This window comes from Melospiza melodia, chromosome 18, assembly GCF_035770615.1.
Source record: "Melospiza melodia melodia isolate bMelMel2 chromosome 18, bMelMel2.pri, whole genome shotgun sequence".
Lineage (NCBI taxonomy): Eukaryota > Metazoa > Chordata > Aves > Passeriformes > Passerellidae > Melospiza > Melospiza melodia.
The window spans coordinates 3,372,581-3,388,733 of NC_086211.1; the positions used below are offsets into that span (position 1 = coordinate 3,372,581).

Sequence of the window (16,153 nt, forward strand, 5' to 3'; positions counted from 1 at the left end):
GTCGCTCCCGCGCTGCTGCCCCTGAGGAGCGGAGCGGAGCAGCGGAGGAGCCGGGCGGCGGGCAGGGCGGCGAGCCGGCACCCCCCGCCCCAGCCCCGCACCGCCGCCATGCCCCGCGACCAGGCGGCCTGACCGCGCCGAGGTAGGACCCGCACCCGGATCCGCACCCCGACCCCGGGGCGGCGGTCCCGTCTCCCTCCACCCCCCCCGAACCCCCCTCTTCCGCCACATCCCTCCCGCTTTTTGCCCCTTTTTAGCCGTTTTCGCCTTTATTGATGACTTTCCTGCCGGGATCCGGCCGCTCCCGCAGCCCCCGGGGTGAGGCTCGCCCCGAGCAGCCACGCAGGCAGGGTTTAATTAATTTCAAAATCCACTCGAAAATCATTTTTTAAAAGCCCCAACGAAGCAAAGCAATGAGATTTTTGGGGGTATAATTTTAGCATTTCTCCCCTCTTTCTTTTTCTTCCTTGTTTTGGTTGTTTTTTTTTTTTGGTTTTTTTTTTTTTTTTTTTTTTTTGTTTTTTTTTTAATCATCCCTCCCCCGCGCTGGAGCAGCCGCCCGGGAGCCGGGACGGGCGGCGGGGCCGGAGCGGCGGCTCCCGGGGCTCCGATAGCGCTTGGAGAGGGTTTGAAGGCGAGAACCTCCACTTTATCCCCTCCGTGTTTATTACTTCTCGCTATCCCGGTGCAAAATACGGCGGCGAGTGGAGCCTTTCATCAGGCTGCGAGTACAAATATAGATAGTTTTATATATATGGTTGGGTTGGGGTTTTTTGGTTTTTTTCTTTTTTTTCGCTGTGCCGGGAAATGATAATACGGGTTTTGTTTTCCCGATGAAAGCGGCGCTGCGAAAAGGAAAAATAAAAAAGCCCAGCCCAAACAACAAGCCCAGCCGGTGGTTTGGAGCCGTGGGAATGAGCTCCAAAAGAAGCGAGAAACGGGGCTGCCGGAGAGATGCCGCCGCCGGAGCCCGCGGCGAGGGAGAAATTAAGAAAAGCGGGGAAAATAAAAAAAATTGAAGAACTGGAAAAAAAAAAAAAGGAGGAAAAAGAAAGAAATAGAAGAAATATTTGAGTGGGTTTGGGGTTTTTTTTGTGTGGTTGTTATTCTGGGATTTGTGTGTTTGCTTTCCGGGGCGAAGTGCGGTGCCGCGTCCCCGCTGCTCGGTCCCGCCGGAGCCGGGCTGCGGGCGGGCGCTGCCCGGCGCGGCCGGGGCTGCGGCCGTGACAAATGTAACTCTTCGGAAAAAAAGTTTAAGTTCTTTAAATACTATTTTTAAATACTTAAGGTGTTGTTTTTTTTTTTTTTTTTTGTTTGTTTTTTTTTTTTTTTTTGTTTTTTTTTTGTTTTTTGTCCCTGCCTTTTGCCGCAAGTTTTCCTTAGATTTTTTTATTTTTTCCTCCCCGCTTCTTCCCCGTTCTCTACCCTCCACTCCGGGAAGGTGCGGGTGGGTTTGGGGGGTATTTTTGGGGGTGGCTGTGAGCAGGGGGGTATCGGGGCATGTCGTCTCACCGCACCTCCCCCTTCTTTTTCTCCTTTGCAGGCAGCGCCGAGACCGCCGCGCCGGGGCTGGCTCCCTGCACCGCGCCATGGGACGCTTGGACGCCTTATTTTTGAAAACCATCTGATTTTTTGGGGGAGGAGGAGGAGGAGGAGAAGGGGGGGTGGGGGGCGGGAGGGGGGGGGGGCGGGAAGGCGGTGGCGGGCATCGACAGCGATCCGGGAGACTCCGTGAAGCCGGCGAGTGGATGATGGATGGCCGAGATTTCGGGCCCCCCCGCTCGGTGCACGGCCCCCCTCCGCTGCTCTCCGGGCTGGCCATGGAGAGCCACCGCCTGGGAGCCACCGGCCGCCTGGCCCCCGCCGCCGGGCCCATGGCTGCCGGGCTCCCCGCCGCCCTCCAGCCCGGAAAATTCCTCGCATCGGGCATCAGCCTCCACTCCCACCCGGGTAAGGCTCCGCGGAACCCCCGCGCCTTCCCTGCCTTCCCTCCGCGGCGAACCCGGGCTCGGGGTTTAACCCCCTCCACCCTCCCCCCCCCCGCCAAAAAAAATATAAATCGTCGCGATAATTATATATATTTATGCGCTCGCAGCTTTTTTTGCGTGTTTTCCCAAGTCTTTTCTGCCTCGCGTGGTTTTGATTTGGCATAAAAAAAAAAAAATAGGGGAATGGGGAAGAAGTACGAAAACAAATAGGGTGATGGTGGAAAAATAAGGGAATGGGGGAAAAATCGCGCCTATCCGATAGACGTCCCCCCTTGCAGCGTTCGGTTTTGTTGGAACTGAGGAAAATCCCCGCCGCGGCGGCTGCGGAATAAATCCGGGGAATAAATCCGATTTTCGGGAAAGCTGGGAGAGGCGCAGATCGGGTTGCGGAGGGTCGGGGCTGCGCTGCCCGGTGCTGCGCTTCCCGGACAGCCAAAAACACCATCCCTGGGCTGGGAAAAAGGGGTAAAATGGGGCTCTTTTGGTGATTTCTTGCCCGGTACAGCCCGAGCCCCGCTGAGGTTCCGCTGCCTCCGGGCAGCGCTGCCGGCACCGCTAGTTTTGATTTTTTTTTTTCTTTTCTTTTCTTTTTCTCCGCAATTCTTATTTTTTAAACCCGCGAACAAAGCTTCCATGCCATGTACAGTGACTACTCCCTCCTTGAATTTTTTCCCCCTTCTCGACGCATTTCATCCTCGGGCAGCCCCACGGCTGCATATCCATTAAAAAAAATGAAAACAGAAGAGTAGACGCTGAAATATACGCAGTTTATTTTCCCCCCCCGCACACAATCAGCTTTTTATTTATTTAAGTTACTTTTGTTTTTGCGAGGGTTTTGATTTTTTTCCCCTTTTCCGAGCTCCCTTTCCCAGCGGATCGCGGAGTCCGGCACTGCTGGGATGGGGACGCTGCCGCACTCTCCTGCCCACGGTCTTGTAGGAGGGCACAAGGGATTTCTGACCGTTTGATTTCCCTCCCTGGCTCTATTTTAATTTTTTTTTTTCCGCTTTCTTTCCCCTGGGCGTGGAGAGGTGACTCGGAGTTTACTTTAGGCGTTGGGAGGGTGACAGGTTTTGCAATAATAAACCTGCTTTTCTCCCAGCCGCCCGGGATGAATGACTTTGAAATTTGCAAACCTGATTGCCAACATCTGCAGAGAAGGAAGCAGCCTGAATCGAGGGAAAAAGATTTATTAGTTTTAGACTAGGTGGCAGTGCCAATTTCCCAGGTGCTAAGAGGAGAGGTGTAAAGCGAATGGAGCTGTGAAGCCAAGCACATGGGCAAACACCTTATTTTTTCCGTACCTTTTGTCTTTTTTTTTTTTTCCCCTCCTTTTTTTTTCTCCCCCTGGTTATTTTTTCCCCCTCTCCTCCACCTCCTAATGCAGCAGAATTTGATCTTTGCAAAAATTCATCTGGACAATCTCAAGCCAAACCGAGATTGGATTCTTGGTATTTTTAAATTATTCTTATTTTTTATTGGGTAATTTTTTTTTATTTTTTTATTTTTTTTTTTTTAAGTTTTATTTCTCCTCCCAGAGTTTCCTTCTCTGAAATCCAGGCAGGTCAGGAGGGAGGCACAGAGCTCTGGTCTCTCCAAGCTGACCAAGCTCCGTGATGCGGTCTGGGAGCTTTTTATCACACTGGGAGAAATCCTCAGATTTGGGTCTCCTCACAGAGGGAGTGGGATGTATGATACCTCCAATTCTTTCTTACTGCGTTCTTATTTTATTTTTAAAATTATTTTTATTTTCATTTTTCTGGGAATTGTTTGAAATCCCGTGTCCCTGCGCCTTAGTGGTCTCCCCATCCGCTCCCCGGCACGATCCTCGCAAAGCTCGGCTTTGTCACGGCAATTCCCAGTCAGGCTAAACTCCATTAAAAAGATCTGTACAATTAACAGCTGAAACTCCCATTAAACCACAGCAACGGGATAGGCAGGGATATTTTTTTTTGTTGTTGTTTTTTTACGGCTTTAACAATATCGCCTGAAATGATGATTGCTTCCTGCTACCGAGGCGCCCTTTGTAGGTTTGCGTTCGCGGTGCTGTTGGTGTGTGGTTTTGGTGCCTTTTTTTTTGTTGTTGTTGTTATGTTTTTTTGGGAGTTTGTTTTGTTTTTAGGAGGGGTGGAACGCAAAGGCTTGTGCAAGGGGTTAAGAAAAGTGGGCAGGAGGCGAAGCCTTTAAATAGAGCCAGTTCAAACCGATCCTTAAATACCGCCGGGCTGAAGAAAGAGACTCTTGAATCCGTCCCAGCGTCCTCCGAAAATAAATACGCCCCTGTAAAAATAGCACGATTGGCCATATTTGAGAATCCAGTTATGGCCGGCACCCACTCCTTGTTTTTCCCGTACCTTCTGCTCGTTCCCGCAGCCGGGCTCTGCCCCAGCGCGGCCGCCTGGGCTGTGTCCAGCGACCCCCGCACCCTCGGCTGCTCTCGGGGGGATTCCTGCTCCACGGTGGGGATTTCTGCTCCCTGCGGGCGGGGGGGACACGGGGACAGGAGCCCCTTTGTTGGAAGCGCAAGGAGGGAGGAGTGAGCTGGAGGCCAAGGCGGGAGCTGAGCCGGGGATGCCGTTCCCTGTCCCCGCTGTGCTCTTGGGCATCGCCATCTCCCCATCCCTGAGGAGGGCAGGGGGTGCTCCCCCGATGGGCTTTGTGGAGGGATAGCGGAGGAAAGGGAATGTTTGCAAAGGAATTTCATGCCTGGAGCTTGCTGGAAGGCTTAAAAAAAAGGCTGCAATTGATGGAATGAGGCAGCCGAGTCCATTAAAGCAAGGGCTCGCTCTGCTCTGCAGCAGCTCAAAATATGGAGGTTTATCGTTTTGTTCCTTCCCTGTGCTGCTGTCTGTGGGTCCGGGTCTCAGCTCCATCCCGGAGGAGCGTGTTGTTCTTGGCAGGCTCTGTGTTTTGGGGAAGGTGGAAAAGGCTCCCTCGGACTCGATTGCGAAGGGCTGCTCTGGGACCGCGTCCCTGCCAGGCAGCACAGCAGCGGGGCTGTGTGTGAGCAAGGATCACCCATAGCCAAAAAAACCTCTCAGAGTTTAAAATAATATTAATAGTAATTAATAAAGATGTGCTTTTTGCTCTGTGCTGAGGTATCCTTTCTTGGGTGAGGGGGCTGCAGGAACAGATCTGTGTTTGTATAAAAGGATGCTGAGCCTCTTCCATTAAAAGATGCTTCAGAAGCACTTTTTAGTGCTCGGGCAAAGGGGCACACCACTATGGGCAGGGCTGACTAAATCCAGCTCCAAAGCGGTGGCTGGACGGAAAGCGGGCAGACAGAGCGAAGAGATTTTGGTTTCCCTGCTTTCCTACTTCACATTAGCAAGTGCATTCAAATGCAGGGATTTAAGGCAGATTGGAGACTGTCCTTGCTTCCAAGCCTGCTGTGCCCGGGGAGAAGTTTTCCAGACAGCTGGGCCAGGTAGGAGAATAGGAAAAGAAATAAAAATACCCTTCCATCCCCCAGGACAGCGCTGCTGTGCCAGCAAAATCCCGCTGTAGCCATCCTTATAATGGCAAAATGGTGCTTCTGCTGAGCCCGCAGATTTTGCAGGAGGCCTTGCTGTCGGCAATGCCAGTGGAAGCACAATTCACTCATCATGCTGCATCCATGCTAAACTTGCTTTGCTGATAGAGGGACTGGGATAGCGTGGATTGGGCACCGGAGTGATCCGTGCCCTGCTTCTCCGTGTTTCTCGGAGCACGATGGCTCCCAGACCCGCAGTGGGATTTTGCCTCCGGTTTGGCACAGCTCTTTTCGGTCCCGTTTTGATGCTGCAAGGAAAATACCATCGGTGTTTAATGGCCCTTGAAATCGTGGTTCCCCCTCCCCGCCTGCCCGAGGGGTGGTGCCGGGGGCTCCTTGGGGCAGGGGCTCGGTGTAACACCGGGAGGAATGCGGCCAGCCCGGAGACCTGCCTGCGAGGATGCCTCCCCTCCCTTGGGGCCCTGGTGGAACGAGATGCTGTTTTCAGGCAGAGCAGGGAGTGTGCCTGTCCCGGCGGGGCTCGGGGAGGTGGTGCTGGGCAGTGATGCTGTGCTGGGTCCCGTCACACTCGGCTCTTCACAGCCGGCATCCCCGGGGGTGGAGGAAGTGCCCGGCCATGGAGTGATGTCCCTGCAGCTCCCCCGGGCTGGCGGCCAACTCGTAGGCTGTGAGGAAGGCAGGAGCAGTGGCTGGGCTGAAATGGTGGTGGATTTGTGCATTTTTGGGAGCTTCCCACCCTGAGCTGCTGTTTTTTTCTCTAATGTCCCAGTGATTTTTCCCAAGGTTTTGGTGGGCTGTGGGGTTGCATTTCCATCCTTCAGGAGCAGTGGGAAGGAATGCTTCGTTGAAGTGCCCATCCCAAGCGGTTGTAGCTGGTAGGGATGTTGGGCTTGGAATGTAGACAAGAGCCCAAGGGCCAGTGTGGTGATGTAAACTTGCTGGGAGCAAGGTCCTGCGGGATCCTCTGCAGTGTGAGGATTTCCAACGCCTTCCCAGGTGAATGGGCAGGAGTCTGTCCTTGCCTCTGGTAACACAAGGCTGGTAAAGGTGTCATTTATTGGTGTGGTTTCTAGCAGCCTTTCTCCCAGTTGGACCGAGCCTTGCAGAGTACAGAGCCTTTGCCAGTGCAGAGTCTCCTTGGTAGGGTTGGAAAACCACAGGTCCCATCCCTGTCTGATGGTGTGCCAGAGAAAATCTGATCTGGAGGAAGAGCCGGCACTAGAAATCCTAGCCGGGGGTGGCATGGGCCACTGGGCAGGTCCCTGGTGTTGGGGACAAGCTCCTGCTCTTTCCCAGCAGAACAGCTGTTGGAGAAATGGAAATCGCTGGGAATTAATCTCGCTGCAGACGCGGTTAGCAGAGCCGGGCTTTCGTAAGGGAAATTTTAGATCTCCTTCCTAGGATAACCCAGAGTAAAGCTGAAATTAGTTTATAATTATATAGTAAATAACCCCCCATCTCGTCATTTCACCATCTTCTGATGAATATGGAAATGAACATTGTTAATGGGAATTAACGTCATGATGGCAGCCGTCCAGGTGAGCGCCTTGCGGTTCGGCCGCGGCTGCGACCGGCGCGAGGGTGTCGGATCGCCTCCCCGAGCTGGGGTTAGCGCCCGACGAGTCCAAACAAGGCCCCGTGTGTTTTCACCGTGCACTAAACTGGTCCAGTTAAAGCTCCAGGCAGGAGGTGGTGCAGGGAATCGGGGCCAGCCCGGCATGTGCTGGCACGAAAGCTGCCGTGCCGGGACGAGGAGATGTTGGTCTGGGTTAGGTAACGCGATCCAGCATCGCCTGCTCGAGGTGCCGAGGACAAGGGAGGGCTTTGTTCAGCCTCGCTGCTGAAACGGAGAGCACGCTGCACCCTGAACAACCTGAAAATGCAGGCAGGATGGAGGAGCCAAGGGCAGCCCTGAGCTCCCTGCCCATTGGAGCCGGGGCGAGGGAGCAGTGCTGTGTCCAGCTGCACAGCCTCTCGCTGGCTTTTCCAGCTTGGGATGCTCTTTGAAAACCAAACTTTGGGAGGGGACTGCTGCGGTGTGGCTGCCTCACCCTCACCACCAGGATTTGGCAGTTTCCTTCTCCCCATATATCCTCCCATCCCCGCGTTTCAGGCTGGCTTCTCTCCGGGATGCCACAGCTGGATGTCTGTGGGCATCACCACTCACCCACCAACCATCCCTCTCTGCTGTTTGTTTGCTTTGCTTATTGTTCCCTTCTCCCCAGCTCTTAAACGCCGGGGGGACGGCGACCACCCAGCCCCTTTGGCTCGGTCCCCGCGGTGGGCGCTGGCTGGGGACGCGTGGCAGGAGCCCCCGGTGCAGCAGTGACAGTTGGGCTCGCTCCCCACGCCGCCAGGATCAGCTGCTGGGTGCACAATATGCTCCCGTTTTCCTCTCCAGCTGTTGCTGCTGACGGTTATGGGAAGCGAAAGGTAGTTGAGAGTTTGGCAGCGCTAAATCAGGGAAGTGATGGGCAGAGAGGGGGGGGCTCAGTGTGTCTGAGGCTGGGTTTTGTTTAAATCCAGCCAGATTGAAATAGTGGCAAAAGGATTGAAGTGACCTTGGGAATAAATTTTATTGCCGGCGTAGCAGTGGCCAAAGAGCCATTTTGAGGGAGCTGGATGCAGGCAGGCAAGCCAAACATGGTGGGCTTGGAGCAAGGGAAGGAGCAATATTCAGGAGGGATTATGTCTTTTTAGAGGAATAGCAGAAATTTTAAGGCACTCAGCTCTGTCTTTCTGGAGCTGTATCCCTGGCAACTTCTGCAAGGTTGCTCCTTCTTCTGCCTCCATCCATCTTATCCTGACGCATCCCTGCCAGCAAAGAGCCCTTTTTACGTTTGGCAGTTGGATGTATTGCCCCTAATTCCCTTCATGCCCCCATCCCTTCTCAGCAGAATTCCCTGTGACTTGAATATGCTTTTAACACGTTCTTAATTGCTTTTAATTAAAAAAATATTTAAAATATTAACGGCGGTGGCCGTTGTGCTGGGGAGGAAGGGTTTTGGAGGGATTGGGCTGTGTGCTGCTGTGGGTGAAGCAGCTCCCGTGTTATCGGCAGGCGCTGTGTGTCATCCCGGTGTTTGTGTCCCGGTCTGCTGGGCGTGGGGACATCCCACACGCCGTGTCACACACAAGCCGAGCAGACAGGGCTCCAGCGAGGAGAGATCCGGGCGGGTGAGTGAGGAAGGTGCAGGCACCTTGGCGGGTGCCGTGGGGCCCGGCTCCGCTCGGATGGGCAGGGCACGCCGTGCCAGGCTCCCGGAGTGTGCCGGGGCTTCCCTCTGCAATCCCGGCGCTGCAGCAGGGCTCTCTCCCTAATGAGATTAGTGACACAAAGCAGTAATTCTTCTGCTACTTTTAATGGACGTTCGGAGTTTGTGTGGGATCGGAAATTCCTGCTTTCATCAGATGAGCCCTCTGTGACTATTTTGTGGACGCATCTTCCTTTCCTCGGCTTCAAGGCTGACAGTCATATTGGCACAAGTGTTTCAGGATTTCCCCTCCTGTCCCCGGACGTGGTGGATTTTATCTATGTCCTGCTTGAATCTCACCATTATCCCAAGCTGCTTCCATCTTGTGGAGGACACAAAAGCTTGGTGGCCTTCTTTGGACACACTAAACGCAGCTGGGAGGAGGGAGAAGTGCAAAAGTCACTCTTGAACCATTTTTGCTGGTACTCCTTGGTCTCCCTAGTTGCAGATACATGTGTGTGTACATACATTTATAGGGCGCCCATGTGGTGCCTCACCTGATGTAGGGCTGGCCGTCCCTGCCTGGTGTCATCAGGGCCAACTTGGCAATTTGTCAAGAGCCCAAGGGCTTCACTTCAATTTGAATACGGATTTGCATAATTCATCAGGAATTAAACCACACTGCCATAATATTTACCCATGCATTTATCTCCCATTATCAGCAGTGGGGAGGTGTGGGGTCCTGGGCATTTGCTGGCCACAGATACACCTTTGCTTCGTGGTTCAATGTTTTTTTGATGCAGAAAAGGTGGCATGGACTGATGTTCAAGAAAGTGTGGGAAGGGCAGGAGCATCTGGAAGGAAAAAATCTGAGCGTGGGGTCAGGAGGAGAGACTTGGCTGAGATTTTGAGCCTGGTTTCTTAAGGAAAAGATTGTTATGAGATTGTGATCTGTGTGTGGATCCCTTTCTTCCACCCCGAAATACCTGCAGCGCATCACTGAATTTTTCCCAGGGTGGTTTCAGTCCCTGCAGATGCTGTTTAAGTAAGTGCTGGGCTTTGGGAGAGGGATGCATTCACTCCTGTGGCACACAGAGCAGCACGTGCTGATCTGGGAGCATCCAGCTTCACCTTGCACTCACTGTGTCCTGGCTATGCTGTATCTAAGGGGAATCACGAAGCCAGAGCTGACAGATTCGTTTGGGTCATCGGCAATGTCCTTGCTGCACCCTGGGCTGTTTCTCAGAGCCGATCCCCTTTTGCTGCTGGCCCCCAGTGTTGGGCTCAGTGACTGCTGAGCGCACAGGCAGTGGTGATGTGGGGGTGCCCAGCTCTGCTCGTGGGGCCGTGCCTCAGTTTGGCCTTGCAGTGCCACCCCCTTTGCCAGGCACCCCGAGAGGTGCCGAGCCGCAGCAGCCGCTTTGCAGACGGGAGGGTTTAAAATAAGCAGCGGCGGAGGCTGCGTCTCCCGGGCTTTGAGTCATCCCCGCTCGTGCTGACTGCGCCTGGCAGGAGCCTGGGAGGCAAAACAAACCCACATCCAGCTGCCACCTCCCCGCCAGATGTTCGTGGTGGGGTGGCTGGTTGGGTTTCGGTGCTGGATCCACCGGCGGAGCAGATGGAGATGCTGCGGGGACATGCCACCTCTCTGGTGGCTGTGGTGAAACCCTGATGGAACTGGTGGCCTGGGGCAGTGCCCAGCTTGGGGAGGACCATGGGGAGGAAGGGGTGAGATGGGCAGCACTGGTCTGGCGCTGTGCAGGCCTGGGTTTGCAGGATGAGGGGTGCTGAGGCTCCTTCCAGCGCTCCTGACCTTGGGTGTGGTGGGACCATTCTGGCTGTGAGCTGTCGCTGTGCTGGACAGGAGGACAGGCAGGGAGGAACCCAGGGGTGATCCTGCTGTGAACCCCCTCTCACCACCCCATGCAGAGGTAAGGCAGCCAGGCCAGTGGGTGTCCATGGCCAGTGATGGAGAGCAGAGGAGAGGAGCAGGCAGGTGGCATTTACCTTTCCGTGGGCACCTGGTGTGTGTCCAGGGCTGGTGCTGCCCATCACACAGCAGAGTTTAATTTCTCAATGGGAGGGCAGGGAGATGATGCTGCACAGTCCCATTTAACCTGCTAGTGACCTGATCTTAAGTCATTGTGGCTGAAAATAGACCGTGTTCCCTCCAGGGCACGGCTAATGGTGCTGGGAAAGCTGGGATCTCTCTTTGAAGGCTGATTTAATTGCTGCTGGCAGGCACTCGGTGCAGGTGATGTGGGGACCAGCACTGGTGCCATCCCACAATAACCTCCCCCACCGAGCTCCTGAAGCTCTCCTGGCTCTGGCAGGGAAGGTAACGAGCTCTTTTCTAATGAAGCCACGGACAGTGCGTGGGTGGTGCCTGGTTAAATATGCGGGCAGGGCTTGGGAGGGGGGGGCTGTCTTGTTTGTATCATCTTCTGCACTGAGTTTGGGTGATTTAAAAAAAAAATAAGATTTTAAAAATGGAGTGGGTTAAATTTCTGTGCTTAGGAAGGAGGGGGAGCACCTGTACTGAAAGTGTGCATCCAGTGCAAGGAGCAGAGACAGTCTTGCTGGACACCAGTGGGTAAAGAATCTTCAACATGATGAAGGATGAACCAGAGCAAAGGCATTTTCATGCTGTCCTAGAAAATCAGGAGAAAGGCGAGGCTGCAATCTAGCAGCCAGGTTCTGCATTCCTGAGGATTCTGCTAATCAGTTTGAGAGTTAAAATTATTATTTTTTCAATTTCCATACAGCATTTTAGTAAATGTGCTGCTGAAGACTCCATGGTGTCACTCCTTGCTGTTTAAGGAGAGCTGTGTGGTTGTGTAGTGAGAGCCTGGAGGTTTTGGTGGACCCCTGTTGGGGTGTCAGGTTTAATTATGCCAGTGGAAAAGGAGGGACATCCGACGTGGTGGGGGTTTCAGGCTGGGGGCATGTGGGCGAAGCTTCTGTAGCGGCTGGCAGTGACCCAGGATTGTTGACACTGGTTTGGGTGTCAGGATTAGCGTGGGACCAGATCGCTGCTTCCCAGACCCCGTGTTTGAGGCTGAGTGGACTGGCTGCACGTCGTGCCAAGAATCCCACTGGGATGGTTTCCATCTTGACCACCTTCAAGGAAAGGCCACCTTCACTTTGCCAGAGTGATTTGTGTCCCCACCTGGGTGGCTTCTTGCTGTCCCCATGGAGATGCTGCTAATGGGGAGCTGGTGGGTGACTTTTTGGGGGATCTTCAGAGTGTCCTGTTGGTGTCCTTTCCCTGAGGCATTGTCATACCTTGGATTGCCTTTAGTTGGTTGCATGGTGGAAACTTAAGTCTTCAGGACATTGGGGCAGAACCAGTCCCTTGAGCCACTTCCCATTTTCTCCTCCTCTGCCATCTCCAGGCTCTTGGGGCTGTTCCAGCTCCTGGGTGAGGAGGTGAGCGGCAGAGCTCGTCCTGATGTTATTTATTTCCATGGAAGCAGGAAACCCTCTCCTGCCCTGTGCTGACACCCTGCCCTTCAGTGTCCTGTGGCTCTGGGGGGCTGGTGATTCACCACGAGGGTGAAAATCATGGCGTGGCACGGGCACGGGGGGAATGGCTGCGGGAGGGCTGGTCGGAAAGCTGGCGCGGGCGCGCAGCGTTCCTGCGCTGACGCAGCTGCGAGCAATAGTAAATATTGAGCAAGAGCCACTTAAAAATAAAGCAGCCTGGACACAGATTCCCACGTGGAATAAAATAAAATTAAAAGAAACAATAGAGAGAGCTGTGCTGAGCTGGAGGGAGAATTCGCCTTGGCTTTTAAGGTAGTGATTTTTGCAGCTGAAGGAAAGCGGCACGGCGCTGTTCAAGCCAGCGGAGTCTGGGAGTGTGGACCCCCCACTGGAGGATGCTGTCTCCGAGCACACCAGGGCCCTTAGAAGATTAAATGGGGAGTTAAATTGCCCTGGCTGTTCTGGATCCCGGGGATGGGATCGAAGGCTTTCAGGGGATGCAGAGAATTGAGGCTGTAAATTAGGGCTTTGAAGCTACTGCCAGTCCCGTGGCATGGGGTGTAAATATGGCTTTTGGGGCGGTTTTTGGCGCGGAGAGTGGTGGGTTGTGACAGCAGCTTGTGGCTGCTGGGGACAGGGATAGGGACAGGGATAGGGACCAGCCACCTCTGGAGTTCCAGGCACATCTGATCCTTGAGCTTTGGTTTCAGCCCGGCGTGTTCAGGGGTTCGTATCGCTGGTGTCTCGTGCATGGCACGGAGTCAAAGCGGCTCCGGTGCCTCGGGTGTCACTGGAGCTGCCCCGGCAGGCAGGGCGGGAGGTGGCAAAGATTTACACTGTCAGCACTCCGCCTCGCAGCTGTTTGCAGCCATAAATGTGTGCATGAGGAATAGCTGAGGCTGTGCCTCACCGGGCTGCACGGGGCAGAGATGGGGAGGTGTGTGCTGCTGCAGGGGGAGCCCGGAAAGTCTTCCCTGGGAATCTGCTGCTTCTGCAGGGAGAGGATAAGGGATGCGCCGATGGTGGTAAGCACAGGCAGCTGTGTGGTGTCTGTCCTGCTGGTGGTGGGAAGGAACTCGCTGTGCTTGGACCTTCCCTGCTTTCCTCCCTCCCTCCCTGCCTGCCAGGGGGGACGTAAGCGTTTATCCAGCTGTTTGTGGTGTGGACTGTTGTCCCAGTTGGCTGCCTGTGAGGCTCTGTGGGCCGGACTGGGGAAGAGGTGATTGTGTTCCTGGCCAAGGGCGGCTGCAGCTCCTGCTCTGTGCCGTGCCCAGCGGCCCGCTGAGAACTGGCTGCAGCCGGGCTGCAAATCTCCCCTGAGTGCCCAGAGTTCAAAACATCCCATGGAAATAAACCCAAATTCTTGCTGCTGTGTTTCCCAGCCCTGCTGGGCTCATATTGGAGAGTCCAAGGGGGTCAGGCTTTAGCCCCTTGCAGAGCACTATGTGATGCTAGCCTGAGTCCTGGCAATGTGCTCATCCATCATGGCCCAGGGAGGATGGGGAGAGATGCTGGCAGTTGGAAATATTTCATAAGTGGCAGAAATGTATAACGGGCAGATGGGGCTGGTGGGGGAGAATTACTTCACTTCTCCCGGGGTGCTGGAGGCTACTGGTCTTCCGGTGCCAGGGCTGTGGCTTCTCAGACAAGGATGGCTTGTGCCCAGGGCTCAGCTTCAGGGTGTGCTTTGCAGCCAGCAGTGCGCGTGGCCACCTGTTCTCCCACACCAGCCAACAGGATTGTCCAGCTGTGCTGGGCTTGATTAAAGGTCTTTTCCAACTGGAAAGCTGTCCCGAGGCATGAGCAAAGGCTTTGTGGATGCTGCTTCTCTCTGATGTGCTGGTGCTCTTGGTTAGTTTGGAAACATGGAACCAGACTGGGAGAGTGAATTCCCCATTGAGTGGTGTCTCCGTGTTGCTCCCGCTTGATGCCCTTCACCCTTCATGGGTGTCCAAGCGAGCTGTCCCCTCTGTAGCATGTTGGCAGCAAGTGGGGATGCTGAAGGTGCCTACAGCTGAGGAGGGTTGGAGCAGCTTTCCCAGTGCTGGCACACACCCGTGTCACCTCAGGCGTGTAGCCTGGCTCATTGGCCGCAGCTATGTCCATGGAGGAGATACGTTCAGTTCCAGCATGTTGCTTCCAGCATGCCCTCCTCCTGTCTGGCTCTTTCACAACCCAGGCTTGACTGACTTGTCCAGCTGGGACCGAATTTTAGGCTTGAAGTGTGAGGGGCCAAGTTGGAGAAAGCCCCACAGGTTTAAAGCTCTTGGTGACCAGTAGCAGCCCGCCTGCTTCCCCCAGCTCTGCCTGGCGGTGCTTTCTGTCAGCTCCCTCCTCACGGGGACCTTTGGCAACCCCGAGCGGGCTGAGCACGTGGGGTCTGTTTCCCTCCCACTTCCCCCAGCGTGACCTCCGGCCTCCAGACGTTTGGTGTGCGGTTTGTGCGGTCGCTGCTATCTCATCTCCCCATCGGTCACATCCCCTCTCGGTGGTGACTCACCCGAGGCCGTACCTCTTCCCCCGAACCCGTGCCGCCGTTTCGGAGAGCTGAGCAAAGATGAAGAAGATGTTTGCAAGTGGGCTGACACATCTGCGCCCGCCAAGTTCCTCTAATAACAGCCCTTAGTGATTTATGTCTCAATTGTGCAAAACAGATATGTTTTATAATCTTGGAGCTGGAAGGGAGGAGGACAGGTGTGCTCATCCACTGCAGCAACTGAAGCATCACAGGGGTTGCATTTTGGCTGCTGGCTATAGGGATAAAGTGGTTTGAGGGACCATCTCTGTGCCCTGAACCCTTTTACCCCCAGAGCTGGGCTGATTTGGATCATGTGTGTCCCTGCTGGCATGACATAAGTTCTGGTGGTGCCTTTCCCAGGCGGTCAGAGGCCGAGCTAATGGGCACACGCATGTGTTTGGCATGGTGTAACTTGGCAGGGAAGGGGGGGCACAGCCAGTCTGGGCTTGGCAGTGCTGCCAGCTCGCGCCTCCCTGCCTGTGCTGTGGTGCCAGACCGCCTCTGGGCAAGCGCTGGGCTGGAGGAGCGTGGCTCAGCCTGCCGAGACCTGTCGCCGTGTCCCTGGGCAAAGCGGATCTTGTGCTGCTTCAGCAAACACTCTGGCCCCAGGCAGATGGAGATGGTTGTGGTTTCCCCTTTTCCCCTCCCTTTCTCCTGGCAGATGCCCATGGTTGGGGTGAGCTGTGCGTTGCTCACTGCGGTAGAATTTCTCCCCTTGGCATCGCTTTCTGGCACAGAGATCCAAGGAGGCAGCGGCTCACCCGCGGCCGCCTCCTGCGAGCGCAGCTCCGCGGCACATGGAGGAGAGGAGCAGCTTCACCTCCAGGCCCTGCCCAGGGCACTGGGGCAGCAGGTTCTGGGCTCCGTGTGAGTCGTACGCCAGCAGCCTGTCAGCGTGGCTGCTGGAGGGCTCTGCAGGGGAAGGGATGTTCTGGCAGTGCCTCGAGGTTGGATTTGCATCGGGTTCATCCCCAGGAAAGCTGTGGTTCGGATTTCTCCTCCCTACTCCAGCTCTGGTTCCTGGCAGGGAAGAAGCCAGGTAAATACAGCCTGTGCAGCTTCTTCAGGCACTTTGCAAGGGGAAAAACAGTGTCACTGGTAGACCCGAGGCTGGAGTTTGGGTGGTTCTCTGGTTTTGCTGCTGGTCAGCTGCATGGTGCCCCAAGTCATTGCACCTGCCTGTGCCTCAGTTTCTCCACCTGCAGAGCTTTGGAATGTGCTTTGAGCTCCTGTGCTAGGCTTATGCCTCTCCAAGGAGCAGTGCTGCTGTTGTGGGCTTCTGGAAGTTACTGGGAAGAGCTGCCAGGTGTGAGGTGGCTTTGGTGGTTGGCTGGTGGCATAAGCTCAGTTCTGCTGCTGTTTCCCAGCTTGGCATGGTGACACTTCCCAACCTATCCATCTGAACCTGTCCCCAGCTTGGACACTTTGCATTCCTCCTCCTTCCTCTGCAGCCCTGAGCTGAGGCTGGGTCACT

At 54.9% G+C, this 16,153-nt stretch overlaps 1 protein-coding gene across 4 annotated transcripts in view; it reads left to right on the forward strand.

The window, feature by feature from the left end:
• Nucleotides 1-1,689: 1,689 nt before the first annotated feature.
• Nucleotides 1,690-16,153, forward strand: part of TNRC18 (trinucleotide repeat containing 18) — a 54,610-nt gene continuing 40,146 nt past the window's right edge. For all 4 annotated transcript variants that reach the window (XM_063171719.1, XM_063171720.1, XM_063171721.1 and 1 more), the window contains exon 1: nucleotides 1,690-1,950. In XM_063171719.1, coding sequence (XP_063027789.1) covers nucleotides 1,749-1,950 — 202 coding nt within the window. In that variant the 5' untranslated portion in view covers nucleotides 1,690-1,748. The remainder of the gene's footprint in view (nucleotides 1,951-16,153) is intronic.